We start from the raw sequence: 27819 nt of genomic DNA on the forward strand, positions 1-27819 counted from the left end.
ACTTTCTCTTTTGACAATATTTACATTATCGATGTAGAATTTTAATGCCATAATCATTACAATGAATGCAACTCGTTCTTGAAGATACCTCAAGAACTTCCACAGATCTTGCTTCTTTCTCACTGAAATAAAAAAAAAAGGAGTGAAAGAAACAAAAAGACCAACAATGTACTTCTCATGTCACAGTTTGGTTATGAAAACCCTGAAATAACAGATACAGAACAGATATAGATTGGGATTGAAAAAAAAAAATACAAAGAGCATGAGGGGCGTGGTACAAAGACGGGCATACTGCGAACACACTGGAGGGTCCAGGCAGTGATATAGGAAGAATATCAGACGGCAGATTGAACCACACAATGCTGAAGATAAAGCAGCACTAGTGTCCCTGCTGAATACTGTAAAACACGATATTTTCGCGGCATGAAATTTCCGTGAATTGGAGCTGACGGGCTTTTTCGCGGCATGAAATTTTTGTGAGTTGCCTCTCACATTCAATGCGTATTATAGTGTTGAAAAGACCTTTCCCATGCATTTTAATTTCGCGAATCTTGGCTCTGGCGAAATTTGCAAACATTCCTTGTTTTACAGTAACATTCCCAGCACGGAGTGGCTAGCTTTTGTCACACTGCCCTCTGTTGCCACTTTACAACAGGAGGCAGCAACATGACGGACTGTATCCCTTTTTCCAATTCACGGAGTCAAAGCATTCTGCATGTGGAACCACGTACCAAAGTTAAGTGGATGCATTCCTTTTTCCAAAAAATGTAACAGTACATTGTACTCAGAGAGCATATTTTTCATTCTCGAGATCCCATTCTGTGATGGCCTGCCTATCCAGGCTCACAGCAAAATACATGAATGCATGTCTCTCTAGTCAGCACACACTGATGCTGAGAAGAGAACAGTCATGCAGATAAACTGTGTCAAAGGACAACAAATGTTTGCACAAACTGGACCTGAACCTAGAGTCACTGATCAAGAGCCCTGTCTTGATATCCAACATATGAGAGCAGCAAAAAGATGGTTTAAGAACAGAAAAGCCTGGAAAAAAGAGTATTTCTTACATTTTTTTTAATGGGGGGGGGGGGGGGGGGGCACATTGCCCCTGAAGGGCATGCACTTTGACGGAAAAAACAACAAACAAACACATACTCCATGTCAAAATGAATTAAATTTTCAATCATTACAAAATTGCAATATGTAGCATTCATGAATGTCTGCGTGTGGTATTCTCCAGGGTGTGGTATTCTCCAGGGTAATATTCATCTCCAAGATCTGAGAAATTATGCATACTTTGGCCAGTTGAAAAGAACTCAAGACGGAAGTAAAATATGGTGAACTGTAGAAACAAAAAATCCCAACCCAACAATAAACACTTGGGCAAAGCCTATCCTGGAAAGGGTTATAGTCATAAGTACTTCCAATTTATGTCATTCCCACTCTTGTTCTGAAGTTGTAAAACATTACTTTCTTCATTCAAAGACAACATATAAACAACAGAATTCCACTTGTAGAAAAAGATGCTTAACAATGGCATTAATATACTCTGATTAATTTGATCAATTCCATGTGAAGTTCATCAAGTCAATTCCTAATGTCTATGATGAAAAATGTATCGGAATGCACAATTCACTAAATGTCACAATGTCAGCATCAGTGCTTGCTCTTCTTTTTGTGAGAACTTGATCTTCTGTGAGGTGACCTCGATCGCGACCTCTGTGACCTTCGACTTGACCCCGATGGGGATGATCTTCTGTGAGGTGAGCGGGAGCGTGATCTCGACCGGCGCGACTTCTTGGGTGACCGCGACCTGTGACGGGGAGTGGAGCGTTTGGGAGAGCGAGAGCCGGAGCGGTGCGACCTGCTTGAGGGGGAGTCCAGGTATTCTTTGAGAGCTGACAGCGAGTCCGGCGACACCTTGCGGCTGCCGCTGCGCCGACTGGACGCGGACGGCGATCGCGACCGATTGCGCTTGCCGGAGCTGCTGCTCATGGGGCTACTGGACCGGCTGCGCGTCCGCCGCCGTTTGCGCTCCCTGTCACGCCGCGAGGGTGTCTCTATCTCCTCCTCCTCCGTGCTGTCTTCTTCTTTGGCAAACCTTTCCCGCTCTCTTTCCCTCGCTCGCTCAAACTCTTTTAGACGGTCTCTCTCCCTGTCCTTTGACTTGGACTTCTGTCTCTCTCCTTCTCTGTCCTTTTCCTGTATTACATGAAACAAAGCAAAATAGATGGAAAACCAATACAAAACCTCTTATATGACCACTTAAGGAATTTGGGATCCAGCTGCTCTTCCACATGTAAACATTACAGTCGCGGAAAGCATTGTGCTTGATTTGTGAACAAGCAATCAGAGACAAAATTCACACACACGCACAAAAAGGGCCTGATAAAATAAAGAACGAAGTACATAGCAAAGAAAAAACAAAACAAAATGAAACACAATTATCATCAGAGACTCCATTCATATAAATCATACTAGACAAACTGAACATTAGGCATGTTTTGCTTTTTCCTCTGCCAGAATTTTCATGAAGCCTGCATTGATGCTAGTTAGTTTGAAAAAAAAAAAACACTTCCATCTTGTAATAGAAGACTGACCTTTTGGAGAAGTTTCTGCCTGTATTTCTCCACTTGAGCCTGAAGTGTCATGTCTCGCTTGCGACTCCTCCTACCAGCCTCAAGGTCATCCTGGAACTTCATCACTTTCACCTGTAGAGAGGGGGGAAGGTAATAAGTGGAAGTCAGCCACATGGTCTGACAGATTGGATTTGAAAGGAATCTCTAGACAATGACAACAGCAAAGACAGCAGCAGCAGCAGCCTCAAGAAACATGCTCCTAAATCGAACAACCTTGCTGAGATTTTGATTGTCATGGAGTTCCTCCTTTTAATTCAAAAGGTAAACACTGGAAGTCAGCCACATAATCCAACAGATTGAACACTTCTCTTTTTTTTCCTTGCCCGGTTAGAGAAACGATATGAGATTTTCAAACTTTCAAAAAGAAATGAATTGACAGAATAGGTAACTTTAGGAGTACTGCCATGACTGAGCCTACTTTTCTCTGCATCAAGAGTACCGCAGAATTTAAAATGTGCTTCCCCTGAAATGCAGTCTGTTCAAAAAGTGGTGAGGGAGGAGGATATATGGAAACTGCAGAGGTGCAGATGTGGCAGGAAAGAAAGAGTGAGAGCCGGTTGCATTACAGTTCAACCTCAATTATCCGGCCATGTCGGGACCGGCGCTCATCCAGATAAGCGAATTGGCCGCATATGGGAGACACAATGTTAATGCATATAGCTGCCGTCCAAGCTGCCGTCCCAGTGCACTGGCAGCTAGGCAGGTAGCGTACCCCGCATCAGTGGTGTAATCTATGCCAGCTTGCGCAAAATTGTAGTCCCTTCTTCACAAAAATAAAGTATATCTTGTACGTAAATCGTGTGAGTTTTGTGGAAATTTTAATTGAGTTTGTAGTCACTGTTTTTTCTCAATTTTTGAATGAAAAAGAAAACAGGTCCTTCACTGTGTGAACGCGTCTGGATAATAGATATTTCCAGATAAAAGGAGACCGGATAATCGAGGTCGAACTGTATTATGCCTTGGAGTGTATAATCACCTCAATTTCCCTGAGTTTTGCTCTTCTCTCTTCCGTCATCTCCGAAGATTTGAAGAAATCAGCTGCACTTGATCCCTGGAGTGTGTCTTCATCTTCATCATTGTCCTCCCTCTCTTCATTCTCATCGCTATGGCAACAAAGAGATAATAATACTAATTAACAATGTTTATACAGCGCACAACACAGAGTGTATATGTCCCTATGCAGCCAAGAAAAGGAAAAACTATACAAGAATATGCACGATGGTAACAAGTTTCATGTTTGTTTACGGTGTAAAAGAATATATTTTCAAGGCAGACTTGAATTCATCATTACTGTTAATCTGTCCATTCTAAGGGAGAATATTCCATCAGGTTGAGGCATTATAAGCAAATGTCTGTTCTCCATAATATTTCAAGGTAGTAACAATGTCAATAACATTCAATACCACCACTCAAAGCAAAGGAAATAGACACTGCAAATCTATTCGTATTAAAGGAATTTCTTACCATACGTCTGTACACCTGAGATAAATCACAATTGGTACTTTTATTCTCGGCACTGCTCAATCCACTTATCTTTTTCCACTTATTATTTTATTTATTATCATTATTATTCTTTTTTTTGCCAATGCATTTTGCAGGTGAACAGAAATATTTATACAAAAACATGATATACTGCATAAACTGCTTCTGTGGATTCCACACCAACACCTAAGACATTAACTAGCAATATGCAGTAATGTTCTCGTAACAGCAAAAGCAGAGGTATAAATGATTTAATAAGACTTTCTCATCCTGCTGTATTATCCTGTATCATATAGGCACGGTTTCCATAGCAACTCACTCCTCGTTCTGTTCCTCAACCTCCTTCTCTGATTCCTCGTCCTTATCGAGTGTCTCCCACTTTGATGTAGTCATGGCCTGAGCCTCTAGCAGGGAAGAATCCACCGTTTCCCACTTTGATGGAGCAACCTGCTTGGAGGAAACAAAAAGTGATACTCTTTCATCAGTCTGATATAAAACCAAAATTAGACCGAGACTTACTGAGGTTTGTACAGTGGACTCCTGCTACAATGAAGTCTTCGGGACTGGCAGTTTTCTTGCGTTAAATTGAAAACTTGTTATAACCGAACAAATAAACAATAAAAATACATAGAGTGGATAATGTCGCAGACTAAATTTTTACTTTGTTGTAACCGGAATTTCGTTATGACCATGTTTATTATAACAGGAGTGCACTGTATTTCTTAAGATCTGTTACACCACAAATTTGGCATGATGAGTTTGATGCGTGACGTCAAGTAAGATGTCCTAGACTCACATGGACAGAATGAAGTGAACAAAACACATATTTCTAATGATGAGATGGTATCACATTAAGTGAAACATGCAAAATATTTGCACTACAATATATTCCATTATTTTTCAAAGCTCTTGCTCTTGTGCAATTTTAAGTTCTAAGTCCTTCAAAAAAAGAAAAAAAGATGCTATGGCAATAACAAAGTGTAAGTATAACAAGCTGAGAGTCTATATAAATTGGACAACTAAATGGTATTTGTGCTATAATTTTGATCATCCCCACATGGACACCATCTCAACATACCCTCATCATTCCATACAACAGGTGTGGATGTAGAGGGGGATACACAGTAGAGGAAAAGAGGACAAATGTTAGTTCTACGTGGGTGAATGCTAAGCCAGGTTTGTCTGGAATCTGAGCTGGCTGACCTTGAAGCCTTTGCCGTCCTCGCGGCCAGTCTTTAGTCCAGCACTGCCGGACAGCGATGACTGGTCATCATCGTCCTCCAGGGGGGCTCCATCGATGGGGGCTCCATCGATGGGGTCTCCATCCATTGGCATGCCGTCCAGATCTTCTCCTGCATCGTCACCTGGAACTGCACGGTAAGGACAAAATGTTGTGAACTTCAGAGGTTTTCCATAAAATCTTCAGGCTGAATCTTGTCTAAAACTCACTGAAATTACCATTTAAAGGTGTTGTTTGTTTGTTTGTTTGTTTGTTTTTAATAATGGTATCAATTCTTTCCAGATGATTCTGCAGTTGCGGAAACATGAACAACTCTGACAGAGTTCCTTCTGGAGCTTACAAAGGAGTTGCCCTAACTTGCAAAATGCTACATTGACATTGAGACAATCTAGCATATCAAATGTGTCAACTGAGCTACAAATTAGTTTCAACTTCTGAAATCCTCATCGACATATATATGTAAAGAACAATCCGTCTCCTTTACAATCGACTCCATATCATCATATTTGTTTCACAACACAAAGATTCTTTGTGAGTGCATTCAACTGTCCATTCATCATCAGTCTGAGCTTATGAGAGATTAGTAATCATGTTACCTTCTTACATGCTCTAAAGAGTGAGATAACAATGTTGTCAAGCGCAAAACTGATAATAAGAGACCCCGCCCCACCTCACATACAACCTACGAAGCATCATCACTTACGAGGGGCTCCATCAATATCCTGGAGTTCCTCAAGAGGAACCCCATCGATGTCCACTCGGGCCTCTCGCTCCTTCTTGGCCTCCGATTTCTCTTCAGCATCTTCAAATGGGATGCCATCCAGATCCTCCTCCTCCACCTGTTGTCATGGAGACAAGGGATGTTGTGGAAAGGTGAAACTTACACTATCTCTCACATGACAGAAGTTCAGGAGCCACTTTACCCTCGACCGCTTGAACACACACTCTGCACACCACAGTGTCGGTGCCTCCTACACAGCTAGGCTTACGAGTGTGCAATGCAATGGTATTCCAGTCATTCAAGGCTTTAATTTTGGCCACTTGTGGACACTTTTATTAACATCCTGTCAACCGCACAGGGACAAATCAAGGAAATCATGATGGAGTGATGAAATAGGCAAAGATTTGCTCTTGAATTTAGCAATTACTGATGATGAATTGTGAATAAAGCACATTCTGATTTATATTTGATGTTCTATGGGATATCTTGATGTCCAAAGTCTTGGAATCGCAGAAGCAGCAGAAAAACCTAAACCAGATAAAGATGAGCAAATACACGCTTCACAAAGCCTTGCCTATGGGTCGCACATTTTCTTACAACAAACCACACGCTTACATAGAATTGTGAACACAGAGTCTACATTCTGAATTCAGGGCTTGATTTCTCACCGTTTCCTTTGGCTCTTCTCTAACTGTGTCATGATCGATGAAGCCAAGAAAGATGTTTTGGAGACGCACGAGGAACTCGTTTGGATAGACGGCCCAGTCCTCCCAGCTGCGAAAGCAGGCCATGACTCTTTGCTGCAAGAATACAAGTGAACACCATGAACAGGAGGAAGATTTTTTTTTTTCTTGAACACAACTGTCATTCTAAATATCATAATTGACACAGGTTAATTAATATCATAATTTGCAACAAGGTTATTTCAAAGAAGTACAGTTCAGGTTCCTAGTTTGTTTGTTTTTTTTTTTATCATTGTGTTGAATGAGCTTTATATTCCTCAGTTTGAACATGTTACATACAGTTGATTACTTCCTGGTTTCACATTAAATTCAAGTGAAGCACAAGGTACCCCCTTTAAAGTATACACATATATTACAGGGTACTTGCGCATGGCAGAAATAGCAAAGGAGAGAGATGGAAATTTGAACTTTACTTTTTCCAGCAACAATTTGTAGAGGAACAAATGTTGAGCACTGTTGCAAATGAGAATGGAGAACAAGGGCAATGACTTGCTGATGCGTGCAGTCCCAACTTTCAAACAGCTTTCACTGAGCCAAATGTACCACCCTCACAAGGCTAAACATCTCTTTACCTTCTGTGCAGTACTTACACAGTAGAGAAAATATCCCTACTGTCGAGTACATCTTGATCAAAAGCTTATACCTCATCTATAGAGAGCTTTAAAGAGTGCTCTAGGAGCGCTCTTGAACCCGTCTGAACTCTGTATGAACAGGCAAGCGGGTCCTCAAGAGCTCTGATGTTATGCTCCTCTCAAAGCTAGGCTCAGGACCACTCTAAACTCAAACGGCCATCAAAGTTTAGAGCTCTCTCGAAGTGGAATGCCTTGCTCTCTGTGCATATAGTTTGTTTATTAGAAGTCCCCATGCACTCGGTCACCATGACAATTACGCCCCTCTCAGCCACTTTGCACATGGTCTCAGCAAGCGTTGATTCTCTGTATGAACAGATGAGAGGGGCACAAGTCGAAGCACTTCAGAAGGGCTCCCAGGTCCACCTTTGTGTATAAATGGAGTATTATGAGAGTCCTCAGTTCTCACCTTGAATTGTTCTGCCTTGAGCCTCTGCTGGATGTTCTTATGAGCCTCACGTACATCCTGCATGACCATTGGCAGGTGGGACTCAAAGAACTTGCGATAGAAGGAGGCGTTGGCGACTTTGGCACTCGAGTTGAACAGGATGTCGGACACCAGGAACAGCCTACCGATCTGGTATGGAGACAGACACACGACCACATTTGTCTCATGTATGAGAGTGAGCTACAGCAATCTATGCAGGACAACTTACATTCATGATGGTGTATAAGTTTCCACCCACCAGTCACACTACAGATCGTCTAGATAGGTTCAGATTATTGACTTCTTGTGAACAAATCATGCCTTCCACATAATTGGCTCAGACTTTGTTGCTCTCTGTGTTTTTATTTCAAATGATAATTAAATTTCTCTCATTCCCTGGTACGCAAAAAAGAAATCAGACTATTGATTCTACCTCATTTCCACACGTATCTTCGTATCTCCCCGAGAAGCTCATCTTCTTTGTCTATTATCAACAACATACACAACTACTACACGACTACCAAATCCTACTTAGCACAAACTGATCAAGAAGACATTCTCAAGATACTTACATACACAATATATACTAATGGATAGTGTCTGCAAAATAGTGCACCAATTTGCTGCACTAGTCATTTAAGCTGTGTGCACAGTAGCAAGCATCTGAAGCAATGGAAAGCAATGGAAAGCAATGGCAACCAATGTAATACTGAGCATGTGTGCTCCGGTGTGAGATCTGCTCCATTTTCATTCATTGGTCAGAAATACACAAGAATCTTGGTGCACAGCTTAGATTTAACGCACCCACCTGTAAGACTTAAGCTGAAAGTAAAGCAAAACATTCATCGAAGAAGAACAAAGGGTACCTTCTTTGGGAGAGGCGTCTCGAGAATTGACAGCGATTCTGCAATGCACTCGACGATCTCTTCGGCTGAATCGGCGTGATCCAGACAGTAGACCATGGTCTCGCCGATCTTGAACCTGTCCATGGTGATCGCACGCAGCAAGTCCTCCAGTTTGTCCCTTTGGCTAGGGTGAAGGTGAAGATGGCAGAATATTGCATGACTGACATTACATACCACTGCTTACAAATGAGAGTTGAGTTCCGTAATAAAGACCGAGTCTAATGCTTTCCACGGTGGTAATCTGCATGACATTTCATAACACCCTTGACTGAACACACATCATCCCAAGTACTTTCCTGTTGGTGAAAAAAAAACAACCCACAAAACCCTGCTCCTCCCCCCAATCTGAATGGGCAAAAAAAAGCGCATGTGCCACCATCAAAAAAAAAAATAGATAAATAAAAAATCGTACAATTACTTTAATTCATACATTTCTTTACATCCTTTTTGACATCTTTTCCCACTTCTGACAACTGTGAACGTCTCTGCAATGAACTTCCCCAACAACTGAACACAGTTTGTCTTAACCTGGCCCCCAAAGGCTTTAATGATCCAACATGCACTTACTGATTGGTGAGATTCTTTTTCTTGGGTGGCTCTGCCGGAACGACCACCTGTGGTTTGCTGTCCACTTTGGGTGCCAGCTCGTCAGGCATACCTTGCTGGTATGGGTTGATTGGGGGTGGTCGCCATATTGAGCCCTCCTTGAACATGTGAAATTCATCGGTCGACCATTTACCTATCGAGTCACCCTGTAGATAGATTTGAGAAACATTGACTTCAGCTCTGATGCAACATGCTTGGCACAAAGACTCCGAATTGATGTACAGGCACAAGATTTTGGTATTAATGCAGAATCTCGCCACGGAGATTCTGATATAAAATCCAGAGGTCTTGGAAACTCACGATAAGGGTATGGTAAATTATGGATTTATGTCACAAAGACTACTGTGAATTCTAGCAAAGTTCCAGTGATATCACACCCAGGAGAGCTATTAAACATTCAGCTATAAAAATTAGGGAGATTTCAAGAGCATATTACAGAGATGCTTACATGCAATAATAATAGTCTGAAAAGCGCATAGAAATTCTTAACATGTCTGAAATTAAAGACTAGCTATCATTAATACTGTTATTATGTCACTTGCATCTCAATAGCCAAAATAATTCCCAAGCCTGGTACACCATATCTCTCTCTCTCTCATCAGAACTTCATCATCAAACAAATCTTTGTGAGAGGCCCTTTCCCATTCATTCCTAAGTTAAACAAGCAGGGTGAAGACTGACAACCAGGGAGCACACACTAGATGCTCAAAATGTCACAGCTCTAAAGGCAAATTCTTTAAAACCAGAAATATTTGCATGCATTTTAATTTCGCATATTTCGCGAGCCATGATACATGTATGACATTAAAATGCATGAGATAGTTCTTGTCTCCACTAAATGAAGTGAATGCCAGTGGCAATCCGCGAAAATTTAATGCCATGACAAAGGCCATGGCTCCAATTTGTGAAAATATCGTGCTTTACAGTAAACCCATTCCGTAACAAACTGCCAGTGCGCACCCCATGTGGAATCATACAGGGCATAGATATGCCACAGACAAGATGATGGCACATGCGCAAGCTAAAGTCCACTATGACATTGCATAGAAGCAAACACATTGAACAAGATTCAAATACAATTTATAGATAGGTAAAATTGCGTGACCATAATCGTACCTGAAGTATTGAAAAGAGCTTCCACCTGTAGTACACATGGGCAGGTGTCTGGTTGTCAAACAGAAATCTGGAAATACAAATGACAGCAATAAAATAAATAAATAAATGATCTATATAGTACTACACATGATGTATACTGGGCATCAGAATGTCTTCTTTCACTGGGAGAGAAAATTCTGGTCATGGATTTAAAATGGTGTGAAAATCAAGTCTTTTGAAATGCCAAAGGGTTTTTTTTTCCCTCATATGCTCAGAGTTTTATTCATTCCTAAAAGGATGGTATAGTATTGGTGGATGGGAGGATTCAGCTTTTAACTTTTTTGTAAGATACTTAGAAACCAATCTATGAAATGTTAGAAGGTATGCAATTCTAAGAGGAATTCTAAGTTTATCTGATGAAAATCACTTCTGATATGGCTGATATCCAAAAACAAAGTAAAACAAAGTGATCCTAATAATGGGTTGGTCCCACCTTCTATTAGGATCACTTTGTTTTGCATATCTCAGCCATTTCAAAATTAATTTTCATCAAATAAACTTTGAATACTTTTGACAATTATATGCCGTTTGATAGTTCATGAGGTTTCTCATTATTTAAACTAGAAATGTCGCTATGGCGACTGGTATGCCTCCGCCATAATGCATGATTCTCCTAATAGGTCTATAGTACATGTGGACAATGTGTGATTACACTTTCACAAAACTGGCAAAATATTAAAATGACAAGTTTGTCACAAATGTGTTGAATGTTCACCTTCCTTGACCTACATGTAGGTTTAATTGGATGAATAGGAGAGCATGTATTTGGGAATTTAAGGACTTTAACTTGACTTTGACCCATTCATAAGTTAATGCATTGAGTAATTTTCAAGGTAGGGAGAAAAAGTGCAATTTCTGTATTGAATAGTAAATTGTTACCATTTTCATCTGGCCTTTGACCCTAAGATTCATACAATAATCACTGTCAGGCAGAACATGCATAAATATGTAGTAAGTTTCAAGATAACTTGAGCCACTTCCGAGATATGGAGGAAAAAGCTAGTTCAGCCCTTTCACTTGATCTTTGACCTTTTGACCTTTGAGGCAAAAAAAGAAAAGGAAAAAAAAAAGGAACTTTCAGGAGAATCTCTATTAGGTTATACATGCATACACCAAGTGTAAAAAAAAAATAATCCTGCTGGCATTGCATAGATATGAGGGAAATAGTAAAATTTGGAAGTGTTGCCCTTGACCTTTGACCCCATGAACCCTAAATTCTCTAGATAATCACTGCCAGTCAGTACATGTATATATACTATATTCCATGAAGATACCTTGAACAATTAGGAGAAAAGAGTGAATTTTTCATATTCTTACTTGACCTTTTGACCTTTGTCCTCAAACTTTCACCAGAGAATCCTAATTTGGTAATACATGTATACACTAAGTTTCAAGAAAATATCTTCATGCATTGCATAGATATGGTGGAAATAGTGAAATTTTACATATTTGACCTTGACCTTTTGACCTTTGACCTTGAGCATGTGCACCCAAAAGTTGATAGGCACAACTTCACCCCCTAATACACATACATGCCAAGTTTCATTAGGATACCTCAAAAGGTTTTTAAGTTACGCTGTCCACAAAATTCATTACGGACGGACGGACAACCCGAAAACATAATGCCTCCCGCACCACTTCGTGGCGGAGGCATTAAAAACAACAACAAACTAACAAATCATCATCAAAAACGTTGGAAACCTGAAGCCCATCTTAACCTAAACTGTACAATCCCTTTACAGCAGTATTTGCTCCCATACATATAATGCACCATGTACTGACATTTACATATACTGGTTAAATGTAGGAAAATGCCAGAATGGCTAGCAATGACATTTTCTCATGAAACATACATCTTTAAAATCTTGGCTGCCTTCAATCCAATTCTTAACCAATTTCTGTATGTGATTGCCGTCACAGTTCACAAGGTAAAGCTCTAAGACTTCCAGCTTCAACGTCAAAGGCGGCAATCTCAATGTTGACTGCACAAATGGACAAGACTGGACACTATACTAAAAGATTTTCCGACCTTTCTCCGATCATACTTGAACAGAGATGATCTACTGCAGGGGCAGATCCAGGAATTCTGGGGGGGGGGGGATATTTTTGGTCGCACTTCCGGGTTTCATTTCATTTTCTCCTTTTTATTTCTTTTTGTTTGAACAAAAAACAAAAGAGGGGCGCGCACCTGGAGTGCCCCCCTCTGGATCCACCACTGTACTGTACATTTCAGGGAATTTTGACTTTGCGCCAATTTAACAGAGTCAAATGACATATTTGCAAAATTAACTCAAAAAATCATTCCTCCTGTAACACAAATGTGTCTCTGAATCATCACCAGGGTTAGAAAACATCAATACTTCTTCCAAATTTGCAAAATATCATAACTATGAAATATACAGTGCAATACATTATCATTGATACAGACATTTAAAATGGGACTCCCTGGGCTTTCTACTCAGTGTATATAGGCAACAAACAAACACACAGAACATTAATAGCGATCTCAACTGGCATTCTAGACAGATGGGAAGGAGTTGCCCCACCTGAACATCGGATTACTGATCTCCCGGTTCATGATCATGGCCTCAAACATGGGTCCCTCGTTGACGACGAACTCGATCATGCGATGGATGACCTGGAGCAGGGGTCTATGCAGGTAGGGGGAAGATAAAAGACGGAAAACACACCCTTGCTTGTTTGGCACACGGCCATAGCACCTCATCTCACTTCACACATAAGTGAGATAGAGAGAGATAGAGAAATTGAGAGATCTGAGAGTATGACTCTCTCCATGTAAGCAGTGTGACATGGTCGTTGCAGTAATGATACGGTTTCAGCATTACTGTTTTTGACGGATTCAAGCATGCCCCTATGGCAGTTTTCAATGAGTGATGTGACACAAACATAAACATGGACGATATCGCTATTTCTCCTGTTACTGAACAAGTGGATGAATGAAGCATTGCGTCTGGAAAATGTCGTAAAGAAGAGCAAAGTAAACAGGAAAACCCTCTTTGTGGATAAACAAACTCAGCCCCTACAGTCAAACACAAAATGACAAATCAAAAGCTATTTTCTCTGTTTTGTCATCTAATCATGTACTCCCGACAATGTTATTCTGTCAATTCTAAAATTTCAGTAATTGAAAAAGAAATTTACAAAACAAGTGTGATTTTTATCTCAGATATGTCTAAAACATTTCACCAATCAAACCTCAATTCACAGAAACTGTAAATCACCTAACTTGAGTACAATTCTTCTCACTGAAATCTTAAATGCATACATAATGTAATATAGATTTATGAAAATGCCATAATTAGACTGATCATCCATCTCAGGCAAGTTCATCGGAACTATGCTTGTAACTTATCAGTTCTACCATTCCCAACATTACAGAATGTGGCATCCGCTACAACAGGAGATCAGAACAACACACACACTGAACACATAAGATCGGAGCTCTCTTGTTCCTCTACCTAACAAGTCCCATTCATTACAAATGTACATATGTACTATGTGTCAAGTGTAAAACATTCTCCCTTATTCAGATTGTACCTTGAATAAAATTCTCTCTGATATAACTGGACAAATGGAAAAAAAAAAAACTTGGCAAGTAAGCCTGACAGATATTCTCTCCCCTTACACCACAAAATCTGAAACTTATAACTTTATTCATGACAAAATTATCTTGTAGGCTTTTTTATTAAACAACCGCATTTACGATGATAATACAAATATGGTCGACTCACACCAAATGCTATAAAAATCACATTTACTTTTTTAGAAGAGTACAAGACCACAATTATTGTATCAATTGTCCAGTAGCACTTCGACCAGTATCTAAGGAATGCTTCATAAGACTGGAGATAGCAAACTGTACCTAACAAAAAGCACTTTATGTAATCTGTATTACAAAGCAGCCTGCTTGAAAGGGCAAATGTATTACACAAGCACATCAACTTGGAAAAAAAAAAGAATCTAGAAGCTGTTACATTGTCGTTTTCTTTCACCAAACCTGTATACCAAATACCCCCTCACCCCCCCCCCAAAAAAACAAACAAACAAACAAACAAACAATAATCAAAAAGCTATTGGTCCCATGGGGAAAGGCAATCTTGAGTAAATATAATATGCAAAAAGTAAAAAAAAAAAAAAGTTATACGTACCTTGTTGAGAGAAGCGCATTCACTTTTCTGTTGAATCTCTTCCTTAACAAGAACTTCTACATTACCTCAACTGACTTGTGAATGTCCCGGTGTGAATTTGACATCCTATGTTCAAGAACCTCATGTCATGCAGCATGTGCTAACGCAACTTACAATCTAAATATGCTCTTTCTCTCCATGTATGAGCCTTTGAACAGCAACATAACATGAAAATTCACCGACAAAGTCAAACAGGTGACTGCATGAAGTTCATAAGTCAGTTGAGGTTTCGGACTATCCTAAAATACCTTACACCACTTAGCATTTAGGAGTGTTGGAAGTAATAATTTTGTGTAGTCTTTTTTAAAGGAGAAACAAGAAAATAGAATGGGAGCAATCACAATATGACGCCTCTCTTCACTAAAAATTACTGCAGAGAATAAAACATAGCGATTTTCAAATCCAGTTGACGCTCAAGACGTTTCCAGTACCTTTCGGTCGGGATAACCACTTTTACAACTGCTTCTTTTAAGGTCTGGTAGGAAGTAGAGACGATGGAGAAAGGAAGGAACGAACCGAGAGTCGAAACAAGAACAGGAAAAGCGTCAGTAAAATGCACCAAACATCATAATTCACGGATAAAAAAAATTGTGACAGAGAATCATTTTTGTTTGTTTGTTTGTGGTATCAACAGAATAATGAAAACTGTTCATGGCATGATTTGTCAAATGAAATCTCATCTTCAAAATATTTGGTTTCTTCCTTTTTTCTTCTTTTTTAAAAGAAATTTATGGTTTCTCTCCAGATCGCGAAATCAGAATTAATACCTTATATGCTGGGTCCAAAAATATTAGAGACATGAATATTTGCAGCAAACAAACTAAGCTCATAATAGGGCCATTGTAAAGAAAACTTATACATTTCTAGGGCATAGTTACTCATTAATAAAGTAGGATTTTCAATTTGGTAGGTAATAATGAAAAAAAAAAAGAATACAAACTTCTAACAGATCACTAATACATTATAGCAGACTTGCAATATCACTATGATCACATGATACAAAGGTAAATATCAATGTTTTTGTTTTCCACAGGCTGGCTAGGTAATCTGTTCTCTCCTTCCCAACATACACTGTTGCAGGAAATCATGACGTATTTGCGTCCTGACAGTCATTGTCATAAGTGCTTTCACCAGCAAGAGTTTCCAGACAATGTTTGTCCAAACAGAAAGTAGCAAATTAGAAGCTCAGCGCCCAACGATTTTCTGTGTTCTTGTTATCATGGCCTATCAAATGCTAAACACTCCGGAAAGGCGGAAACTTGAGGCAAAGACATCCCAAACAATGGTGCAAAATACTTTTCAAATAAATAGATGAATAATTAACAAAATAAGACATGAAAATAAAGAGTGACAAGCAGCAATGGGCGCAAAACTGCTTGCTATCAGAGCTATGTATCACCTCGTTGAGTTCTTCATCCTCCTCCTCCGTCAGGGGAATTCCGGGAGGAGGCAACTTGGGGATGTCCCTCTTGGAGCTCTGCTTGAGTTGGGCATTGAAAGGGAGGCCAGATGGAGGCGGGGGCATGGTCAGTTCCATCATGGCCTTGGGGATGTAGACTGGGTGGGGCGGGATAACAACTGCCTTGCCCCACCCCAGTTTCATCTCATACCCCATGATCTCTTTGCCTGCAGATAATGACAAAAAGTTTCGGTAGGAGCTGTCAAGTCTCTGATGATCGCTGATGGTGACTGTGTCAGGTGACCTAGAAACAAGTTACTAGCAAGGCAGGTAAACTGAGCCCAAACCAGAATTACAGTTTATGAATAGATATAGATAAGATACATGTACAGGTACATAGGATCAATACAAATTTGAAGGATTAAATATGGTATTCTGCAAATTTTCAAGATAGGTCTGTTGAGTTCAAGGGAATAGGTGATTAGTTTGCAGTGGTGATCCAAATTATGGTGTGGATCCAGGGTTGTTTTCTACAAAAGATGTAAGGACATTATCACGGTGTTTGTGGCCCTACGGCATTGGTGGAAGTTATATGCTCTCAAAGTGCTGCCAGTAGTTAATGAATTGTAAGTTCAGTTGGGTAGAGTTCGCAGACATACGTGCGTCTACAGCACAACTACCACCTCACAGGGCAAATCACAGCGACTGAGGTCCCCCCCCCCCAAAAAAAAAGAGAAAGTAGCAAAGGAAAGCCGGTTACCATTTAGAGCCCTCATGGCTCGCTCGGCATCTCTGCGATTCATGAACGCCACAAAACCACAGTTCCTGTTTCTCTGTCTCTCCACTTCCGTCCTCGGCCACATGATCTTGACGCTAGCCAGCGGCCCGTACTGGACAAACTCCTGGCACAGCATCTCCTCATTCATCTAGAACACGGTCCACAAGAAAATATGAGAGAATATGGCAGAAAACATTAATAACATTAAAAATATCCTGCTAGCAGTCAGTATGGACTACCCCACTGCAACTGAAGTACTAGCAAATGAATGAATACGCAATTTCAAGTTTGTCCTTCCAAATTGCATAGCACTGTGGAAGAGGGAGGTCCCAGCTGTATCAGGAAATATATTTTTAGAAGACAAAGCTACACATGGTGGGCTTATTTCTATCATTTTCATGTGAGATTCTTTGTTTGTTGTATTGTTCTTTTTTTTTTGGAGGGGGAGGGGGAGAGAAGGAATCATAAACTTCTATGCATGCATACCATCAGATTTGGTTCAAGGACGGGTACTTCTCAGTAGTTATTACGCCACAAATAAAGTGACTTATAACCATAAACCAATACCATTAAAACTATTCAGGAACTCCCTCATGCTTGTACTGTATCTACTGACTTTGCACTTGACTCTTACTGTATTTGTTCGGCAAGCTGCCTTTAGCTTGTTCTAAAAGTAATATACCCGTCGTGCTTTCTACGGCAGGATACTGAAATTCCCTCAAGTCACCCAGGACAAGACACAAGTCTGGGCTACAATGTTAAAGGTGATTTCACATGCATCACAAGATTGTGATTGACAGAGGCCATAAAATCTATCATCTGAACACACAGTCCACAGTGGTCTACAGCCTAGACAAGGCTCTTTTCCTTTTTGTGTGTGTGTCTGTAACCTTTTATGTCACCCTCTTGTGTTCAATATCCGCATAAGCCCACTTAAAAGAGGACAAGGCAACTTTGGCACCGCTCCTGGCTTTAATGAGGTTCGTTGCCCCTGTCCACTGACCTGTCTGTCATGTGATGCGCATGGTGCCCAAATATGGCTTGCACGAAAATGTGCTCTTCATGCTTTTATGTGCAGCGCTCATGCTTAGTACGGTTAACAGGTACTTCAGAGAGCCTCCCAGGCCCCCCCTCCAGATCTCGGCCATTGACCGCGCGATTGCGACGAAAATTGGCACACACATTGCCTATGATGTAATCTAAAGTACTACAAAGTTAAAGTTTTAAAAAAATTATCATTTATGCTAAATTATGCTAATTTATGCATGATGCATGAAATCAGACAATTTGGTATAAATCACTAAATAAAGCTCAAAATGGACACATCTTTTGTGTAAATATTCTTTTTAGTGTCCTAAGCAAATATAAGAGAAAAAAATTGTGCCATCAGAAAAAATCTCTTAAGTATTTTATTGTTTTTTTATTTCTTATGTATTTCTGTTTTTTTACTTTATGTTTTTCATTGTTTTTTCGATGAAACTTGTCCGCGACATTGTTACGTACAAGAAAATATGTTATTAATTGATTTTAATCAATAAAACCCCAAAATAATCACACTTCTATGAAATTTGCCTGTAAGCACAGTTTGCATTGAAATTGTACACAAATTCACATTTTTGAGCAATTTTTGGGCTGACATGCACGTACATATCTATGCGCAACTTCGGAACCGCGCGCCCGGGTGTCGCCAATTTGGTGTCAAAAGATGCGGAAGACTCGAAAGAAAAAAGTCACGAAACGTCGCGGCGATAGCTTTTCGCGTTTGCGATACATCGCGCAAAACGTCGAGGGGGGGGCCTCGGAGCCCCCCCCCCCCCCCCCCCCCCCGGCCTAGTTAGGGTTAATGCTAATTGGGGGATGGAAAATACCGCTTGGGCAGCAAGTTATCCACAGCCATGGTGCCAGCTCTGTGACTGGCAGGCCTGGACACAGAACATGACTCACCTTTGGGTTGATGCTCCCCAAGAAGATGTTAGTGGTGTTTGGATCTCCGTAGTCATGTGACCCATAGCTGTACTCCTCTATCCCAGCTAAATGCAGAGAAGCAAAATGAAGTGGAAGAAGAAAATAAAAGAAGTCTTTTCATCTCACTCTAGCATTTCTATCATCACAGGTCAGGGCTGCCAACATTTACCCATCACATTCATAAAAGATTTCAAAGAGGAATGAGGAGATACTTGTGTAAGAGATTTACTTCAATGAGTACAATAATCTATTAGTCAGGAAGATTCCTAGATCCTCCTAGGGTGCGTTCGAGCGCTCTCCTAAAGCAAACTGATATGTACCAAACCCGCTCCAGAGGAGCACTCGAATGCCCCTAAAGTATACCATACGAAACCGAACAGAGCCAAAAGTAGACTACTTCCTGATATGCTCCAGAAGGGTACCAAAGGTCCGCATGTGACGAATGCGTGTAACACGCACATACATCATAATGCAAAGAGTTCTTTCTCTTTGTTCAGGACACTTTAAAGCAGTTCAAGCGTGCCAGGGGAAAGACCCTCTTAGTCTTGCTACAAAATGCACGACTCCCTCTAAAAAATAACTACGGTTTCTCAAAAGAGCATTCAAACGCTCAAAATCTGGCACAGTACAGGTCGGTACCACTTAGTTCGGTTCACTTTGGTTCGGTTTAGAGCGCTTGAACGCACTATTATACAAATGTAAATAGATATTGAAGTTTTCACAAAGTATCCTGCAGAATCGTCATGTTGGCCCCACAAATGCAGATTTTACTACTGTTCATTAAATGCACAGCATAGCAAGTGACCATGATTTCAATGCTTAAGTACTTTTTTTTCATAAAAATAGCTCATTCTCTTCACACCATCTTGCTGCCATGACACTAGTTTGCCTTCAAAGCAAACAAACAAACACACAAACACACAAGCAAACTTTTGATCATATAAATTCTTATCAATTGGTAAAAATAATACATATAGATACACTCTCTTTCCAACAGAGTGTAAGTAATTTGCGTGATCTTTTAGACTAACAAGATCAACAGAACAAACTCTGAGCATCAACCCTCTTTGAAAACAAAAACAAAAAGTTATTTCTAGTTGGCTCCAGAATTTGCACTGGAAAGGCATTGTCAGCACCTGCAGTATTCTGGGAGAATCTAGAACAAAACCCTAGTTTGATATGGTTCTTTAGTATCTTTTATATCAATACCTGGCAGCCGTATGTCTGAAGATGATGAGGATGCTGAGGTGGATGTTGGAGTGGGTAAGATGGGCTCATCAAAGCTGTCACTGCCCCCTTTGGCTTTCCTCAATTTGTGTCTCTCCTCTCTCTCTTGCTGCAAACTTGGTGTAACAGAAAAATACTTGGTGATAAGATAGCTTGAGCATTACAACAAATAATCAAATAAAGTTTACTTACGAATGACTAATAAGACAACCTGAAAACAAATTAGCACCTCAAGAACAGACTTCCTTTGTCACAAACTTGCACTGAGTGTCCTTGACCTTTCCTTTTGGTTCTTGATAGAAATAATGCTCAGATGGGTATGGCAATTCCTACCACTGGGTTTTGCCATATAATAAAATACCCTAAGCAGATAAAACAAGGATGAAACAAATCAATGTCTATCTCTCTTACACAAGTATGAAATATGCACCTATGAATGTCTATTCAATGGAATGGTCTCAATGTTCCTATGGCAGAAACAAGCAAACAAAAATAATCATGGCATCAGCCAGTACCCGCTTTGGTATAAAATTAGTTCAGAGAATGAAAAACAAACAAACAGACAACTAACCTACAGTAAAACCTGTCTTTAGCGGCCACCCAAGGGAGATAAAAAAGGTGGCCATTACAGACAGGGTCTTGAACATGGGTATTTCTCTCTTGGGGATTTTCATTAGAGGTCGCCTACAGCAGGTGGCCACTACAGTAGGTTTGACTGAAACAACATGCAACTGTACTGAAATAATCAAAGAGTTTACATCCTACATTATGAATACTAAAGTCTGAAACATGCTCTACAATGAATGACTGGAAAATAGTTGAATGAACTACTTACACTCGCAATTCTTCCTTGAACAGCTCAAGATTGCTCTTCTTCTGTCTCTCCTTCTCTTTCTCTTTCTTCAATTTCGCTTTCTATGGTGATTAAAACAAACACGATGGCGATCATCAAATTGAGCAATATTTCAAATAAACTCTTGTGGTTATCACCTGTGATTCTTATGTAAGTTAATGCTATCTGTGTAACCCTACACTTTGTTCACAGGTGCCACAAGTCAAATGTACCTGAATACAATGGGTGATTTCAAGTTCAGTCCTTATAAAACCGAACTTGATATCACGTCGGTGTTGGGAGTTGACCTCAAAATTATGACATATTTCCCGTAGTTGAATGTCGTCTGCTGAACCGAGCTCTGCCGTTTGTCTTAGCAATTTACGTGTTTTTTCCCCATTGACTAACACTAGCCCCTAGGGGTTATCATTTTCATCGTTTTCGTCATTTCAAGTTTGGTGCTGGTGTTAGCATTGCTGTGCAGACCCGCATTCACTTCCGTAATAGATGCACGTTTTACATGTTAAAACCTATGCTATTATAATGGTTGCCCATGTAACGTACACAAACACTCTAGACATGGCTACATAAATCTGAGCCTGGGAGCAAAATTAAGATCGTATTTTGGAGAAGGGATGGCTGCATCTTTTAATATTTGACTGTAATCACAGTAATAATTTTTTTTTCGTCGCGCAGTTCCCGCGGACTGCGCGGTGGTGCTATGTTAGCACCTCGGTGTTGGATCGATAATTTTGATCGGTATCGCCTTGTTAATCTGACCACCGGTGCTGGAGCTCAATTTAAGGCACTTATTTGGGAGCTAGCTCTAGCACTTGCACTAGCACCGAACTTGAAATCACCCAATGCCAAGATATGTTGGATGACCTTCACTGAACAAATTGCACAGTGGTAAAAAAAACAACCCCCCCCCAAAAAAAAAAAGAGTAATGGTTGGAATTTTTCAGCCTCTGAATAAATTCAAGCTGGAAATTATACTATTGTTTTCCCCCTCCATCATGAAGAAGTTTCAAGTTTCATTATTATATGGAAACGTTTAAATTACCAAACATTACAACATACCAGCTCATGAAATGAATCTAATTTCCGAGATTGCAAGAAGAATTATACACAAACTTTAATCCAAACTTGCTTGAAAACTAACCTCAATATGTGTAGTAGTGAGAGCATGTGGTAATTTAAAGATTTTGTTCCCCTTACCATGGAGAGCGTCTGGCTCTCTGCCCTTGAACTCTTGGCATCGTCTAAGTTCTTCTGGTTGCGGGCGTAGACCGATTCTGCAATCTTTGACGTTGGCTTGTACAGTCTGCCTGTCTTGGCATCGGTGGTTTCAACTGTCAAGGGAATGTACCATAGCAGAGCAATGGTGAGCTTGTCACAAATCTCATATTTGTGAAGTTGTCTTCTGTTCCCTAACAGAATCTCTGACACGTCTTTCTTCTACTTTTCCTCTCTTTTTTAAAAAAATTTTCTCTCATACTTTCAACCTTTTTTTTTCTCCCACACTGAACACCTAGTCCTTTCGACATTAAAATATCAGGAGCACGACTAAGTAGTTGATGTCAGTCCTGTTTTGTATAAAGCATATCACTTCCAGACATTTCAGAATCATGACTGACCTACAGAAATCTGAAATGAAGTCATACCATGCCAATACTGTACACATGAAATTACATCTTGTCAACTTTTATGCTGCAAGGACTTGGTTACTTAGATTTTTTTTTTGGTAACATTTCCATCAATTGACATTGGGTGGCTCCTGCACAGAAAATCTACAGCAGTAGAAATGTTTTCAGTCATTTAAGAAATCTTATCGATTTCTAGAGAGGTGATGAGAAACTTAACTTACATGATATGAATGCATTCATGATAGGCATGTGAGAGAGTTCTTGTTAAAGAATTTGATGCATCATCATTTTCTTACCATATAGTGATATCATCTGTTGAAGAATTGGTTGCAACACCTTGGCATTGACAGTAAACACACAATCTACAGACGCATCAATTTGTGAGTACAGTACTTACTCATGAACTATCAGCACTCACCTTTAGTTTCTGGATTTATCGTGTTGCCCCTGACGAAAGTTTTGGAAGTTGATGGTGTCCCTTCGAATGAGGCGACAAACTCCTCGAATATCTTTGCTGTCTCTTTCTCTTGTTCCTGTTGAAACAAAAAGGCAGGTTGCTCACTATATAAGACTCTACTACTGTAACTACAACATGTATGACATGCATAATGCCTTGTACTTTGTACATCCACATGCAGGACTTTTTAAAATTCTCAATTAAAGTAATGATTCAGACACCTTTCATTCAAGATGTTCTTACAATATTATATTCACCATGGATTTGAAAAGAGAAAAAAATATCAAAGATGTAATATTAGTCTGACCACAGAAAAAAAAAAGACTGCCACGACAGCTTTTATTTACAAAGAGAAGTTATTTAGTTATTCATAGACAAAATACATGCTGTGGCATATCAAGTTCAATTTTAATAAATAAAAATAACAAATCAAACTATCAACGGCATACCTTTTTTCTGATTTCTTCTTCCACTCTCTTGGACTTCTTCTTCGTCAAGTTCATCTGGCCTATGCTGAAGGCCTGTAACTTGGTCTTGGAAATATTCTATGCAATGTGAGGAAAAGAAAAGCAATTGTGAGCATGGAGAATAAGAATGATTAAAATATTTCAAAAACAAGGCTTGCTGAATGGTCCAAGAAAAGTGTAGGGTCTAATGGGACTAGAGTAAAACCACCAGTTTTTGGACACTTAAGCTTTTCTGCAATATTTGTCCAACCATGGACCTACTACACATATGGACCATGAACGGAGGTCTTTCTTTGATCCAATGTTCACCACCGCCACCTGATTTTGTGCATCTTAATGAGTACATTCAGACGTTTGGACAATGACGATTGTGTAATCTTGCATCATCACTGTCAAAAGAACCCGGTTTCCCTCATTTCAGTCATATTTGGCTGAGGTGCCTTTTCAGACTCAACTGCCTTTGAATAAACACCAATGATGGGGAGCACCAAACCTGAAACAAGGACAAATTTTGCGTCACAAAATTGGTAATTACTGAAGCGGCCACTTGCGGCCATGCATGTAACATCCCTGAATGGCAAGACAAGCATGTCGTCTACTGTCACTGCCCATGTTTACTCTGAAACAATGTGCGACAAATGGGGAAAAATAGATTACAAATCACAGTCAATCTGCTTAATTAGTTGTTTTTTCTTGTAAAGTACTTGCATTTCGCAAATGAAATTGCTTTAGCGATGATTTTGCAATATACACTACAACTGCACATGCATTTTTCTTGATTTAAGAGAGTTATTAGCTTATGCGCATGTAGTTTTTAGATTTCTCAAAGCGCCGTCTTGTTTTTATCCAGGCTGGCTGTCGGTGGACAACACTGGATCAAAGCAGGAAAGCATGTTCCAAATGTTTTTGTGATGCTTTTGACAGAAACAGGTGCACGAATTAATTAACGAGCGATGAATGTCCATGTGTTGTAGGTCCATGGTTCAACTAAAATGATATGAACAAAATTAGTTATGATAACAACAATGTATTATATATCAAACTTCTCTTATCTCAACGTTGATTTTGTTAAATACATCATAAAATTTCACAAAATCCCAAAATATTACTATACCACGATAAGCCCCCAGAATTCGGACACACGCTATGCGCGTTCCATGTCAATATGCATACAAGACCGCTGAAAAATGCGCCAGATGCCATACCTTGTTGGTGCAAGTGAAAGGTTGCAAAGGGGATGTTGCAGCGCCCATTTGTGTCCGAATTTTGGCGATTCGGCCCCTGTAGGCTGTACATTTGTTCACTGCATCGGCAGTACAGAGATTTAGTTTTTCTTTTGTATTTTTGAGGATACCATCATACTCTGATCTTGCTTTAATTAAGAAAAATATCTCACAAATTGTTCAATTTCTCAATCTTCAGCACTTTTTCGCCCCAAATCTTAACACGGGACCTTATTCACGCAAGCTTTGGAAAAGCTGAGCCGATTCTGCATTTTGACAGCAAAATTTGGGATTTTAGATGGATTTCTTGAGGTGACTCAGGCACTTTCCTATTGTGAATGACTTGTGCCAGTAAATTTACGTGAAATGATGTGATTACTGGTAACAAATTAATAGTGATATGCCTGTGTTGTGACAGTTATCAGTAGAATTTTTGCTGGCTTGTGACAAGTGTCCTGGGCTGGGTACCGTTTCATGAAAGTTGTCAGCGCTGACAAGTCGTCAGACTCTAACAATCAGTCGAATCACCACAAACTGTCACTAGTGTCAGTGACCAGAGCATCTCAGCCACTCAAAACCAAGGATTTTGCTGAAATTGTCAAAGACTGACAACTTGTCAGCGCTGATTAAAGGACAAGTTCACCTTCATAAACATAAAGATTGAGAGAATGCAACAATATTAGTCGAACACATCAGTGAAAGTTTGAGGAAAATTGGACAATTGATGCAAAAGTTATGAATTTTTAAAATTTTTGTGTTGGAACCGCTGGATGAGGAGACTACAGCTTGTGAGTCATATGCGTACAACAGTATAAAGAAAATGTAAAAGAAAATTCAACATATTTTCACTTTTTTCGCTTAATAAAAGAGCATTTGACTTGCCTCTTCCTAAAGGCAGGGGGAATAATATTACCCATAACATGTCGGTAACGAGTCAGGGGAATGTGTACTTTTTTCAAAAGATGGAATTTTGTGAAATTCTCTTTATATTTTCCTTCGTTGTACGCATGTGACATCTAAGTTATTCATACACTGCAGTAGTCTTCTCATCCAGCGGTTACTGAGCAAAAACTTCAAAAATTCATAACTTTTGAACAGATTGTGTGATTTTCTTCAAACTTGTAATGTGTTCTACTAATATTGCTACATTATCTCAATCCTTATGTTTATGAAGGTGAACTTGTCCTTTAACGTTAAGATTGATGAAACCCCCCCCCCCCCCCCCCCCCATCAGGCCCCAGATTCCTGAATCCAGACAAAAACTGGGGGTAGGCTAAATAGTAATAGTACTAATTACTCTAGATGGAAAGATCCGTCTGTCCGGAGGACTCTTTTATATTTTGCCATTAACGCTGTCCTCCGTAGACAGACGGAAGGTATTAGTACCCATTGCTGTGTGGGTGTTCTTAACCACTGTCTCTATGGAAAATTGGGTGAGGTACCTCACCCTTCTCGATTGCGTCTATCACGGCCCTAGGTCGGCAAATTTAAGCTTCTATAGTGAAATCAGCTTTTTAAGAATACACTACACTCACCAGATTAATGAATAATCCAACATTTTGGTAGAATTTCCAACGTACTTCTAGAGCTACTTGTAAAACACACATGCGAGGTAGTTTCTACGTGTTTTTTTACTAAAACACGTACCTCGCATGTGATTGGCTTACAGATTCAAAATGGTGACTTACAGCTAGCGAACGGCGATGTTGCGATATGGATACAATTTCTGCGTTATAACCGAGTTAGTATTTCGATTGCACAATGTGAGAAATTTACCCCAAATATTGCTGCATAATGTGTCATGTCATGTCAAACTTGTTTGAATGTAAAAAAAGCTGTCTGAAATTTGATTTATCGTTACGTTTGATCTGTGCGCGACTGCTCCACACAGGAGCCGGAATCATTGACTTCGATCAATAATTACTCTTTATGTGACTTTGTCTTGTAATGTCTCTGTCCAACGACAACTACGTTACATCACATCACATGTTCAATTTGTACAATTGAGCAATCTCTTTTGGTCTTTAAATTCAAATTGCTAAAGTTTTTACAGGTGTAAAAGTTAGACGTCTAACGTTAGGAGTAACTAATAGCTATAGATTAGACGGGCAAATCGCCTCTTCTAACGTTTAATAGCTTCAGTGAAGCTAAAAAACTAGACTGTGCCATGTCACGTCCGTCCGTCGCTGTTATGTCGCGATGCGTTGGCGATTGCATGGGATGCATGGCTTGGCTGCTGTAGAATGTAGTGTTTAGTGTACATGTACGATACTCGATAGTGCATGCAGCATGCAGCATGCTGCGTCCGCGTCCGTGCATTGCAGGTGCAGCTACTAACACTGCATTGCCACTGTACGTAGACAGACTGTGCGCAAAAATAAAATGTCGGATCTATGATCTTCCCCACTTCAATGCTACCAGCATCGATATATGGCGACAAGAAAATAATGCTAGGCATGCCACCAACTTACAAACATAGTATGCTCAGACCATAACATAACAATTAAGCACAAACAAAATATATCACACCTTCGTTGTCCCAGGCGCAATCCCCGCCATGTTGCTCGACGATCATATCAAATCTCTATGCGAGCGCGCCGCCGCCGCTGACGACTGTACCGTGCAGTGTGGTCCCACTATCTACATAGTTCGAGTACGTACATACACGGGATATAATCGCGCACTCACAACGCATGTCAGAAACGCACAACATAACACGTCGCGTAAACGTAACGGACACGGGATGGAGGGAGGGGATAGAGCAGGGAAAGGGAGGTCAGTAGGGGAGAGGGGTAGGATTGGTCGGGATGCGGGTTTTCATATCAGATGCTGTATCTGTATGGTTTAGTCAGCAAAATGTCCAAGAAGACACATCCACGCTAATTCTCCAAGTGTCTCGTAACATTGGTATACTCCATAAGCTAAAGTATTGTGTCCCTAAGAATATTGTATTTATGATATATAACTCGCTGATATTGTCGTACATTTCATATTGTAACATTGTATGGACAATCATTTATGAGGCCATTATCCTCGCCAAGCGTTTGCTCATGATGATGGTCTCCTGTAT

At 40.0% G+C, this 27819-nt stretch overlaps 1 protein-coding gene across 1 annotated transcript; it reads right to left on the reverse strand.

The window, feature by feature from the left end:
• Nucleotides 1-27318, reverse strand: LOC139730770 (U2 snRNP-associated SURP motif-containing protein-like). The gene is made up of 22 exons (XM_071641631.1): nucleotides 27279-27318; nucleotides 23509-23604; nucleotides 23021-23135; nucleotides 22175-22308; nucleotides 20960-21039; nucleotides 20107-20240; nucleotides 18877-18962; nucleotides 16915-17080; nucleotides 16155-16381; nucleotides 15187-15230; nucleotides 13094-13198; nucleotides 10509-10575; nucleotides 9354-9538; nucleotides 8748-8910; nucleotides 7864-8031; nucleotides 6751-6882; nucleotides 6065-6200; nucleotides 5325-5491; nucleotides 4441-4568; nucleotides 3616-3742; nucleotides 2601-2711; nucleotides 1-2202 (listed from the first exon to the last, which is right to left on the reverse strand). The coding sequence occupies exons 1-22, from the start codon at nucleotides 27306-27308 to the stop codon at nucleotides 1657-1659; spliced, it is 3147 nt and encodes a 1048-aa protein (XP_071497732.1). The 5' UTR covers nucleotides 27309-27318; the 3' UTR covers nucleotides 1-1656.
• Nucleotides 27319-27819: the final 501 nt, after the last annotated feature.

Source organism: Diadema antillarum, unplaced genomic scaffold (assembly GCF_040938485.1).
Source record: "Diadema antillarum isolate AM-2024a unplaced genomic scaffold, OU_Dant_1.0 seq00000333_RagTag, whole genome shotgun sequence".
Taxonomy (NCBI): Eukaryota; Metazoa; Echinodermata; class Echinoidea; order Diadematoida; family Diadematidae; genus Diadema; species Diadema antillarum.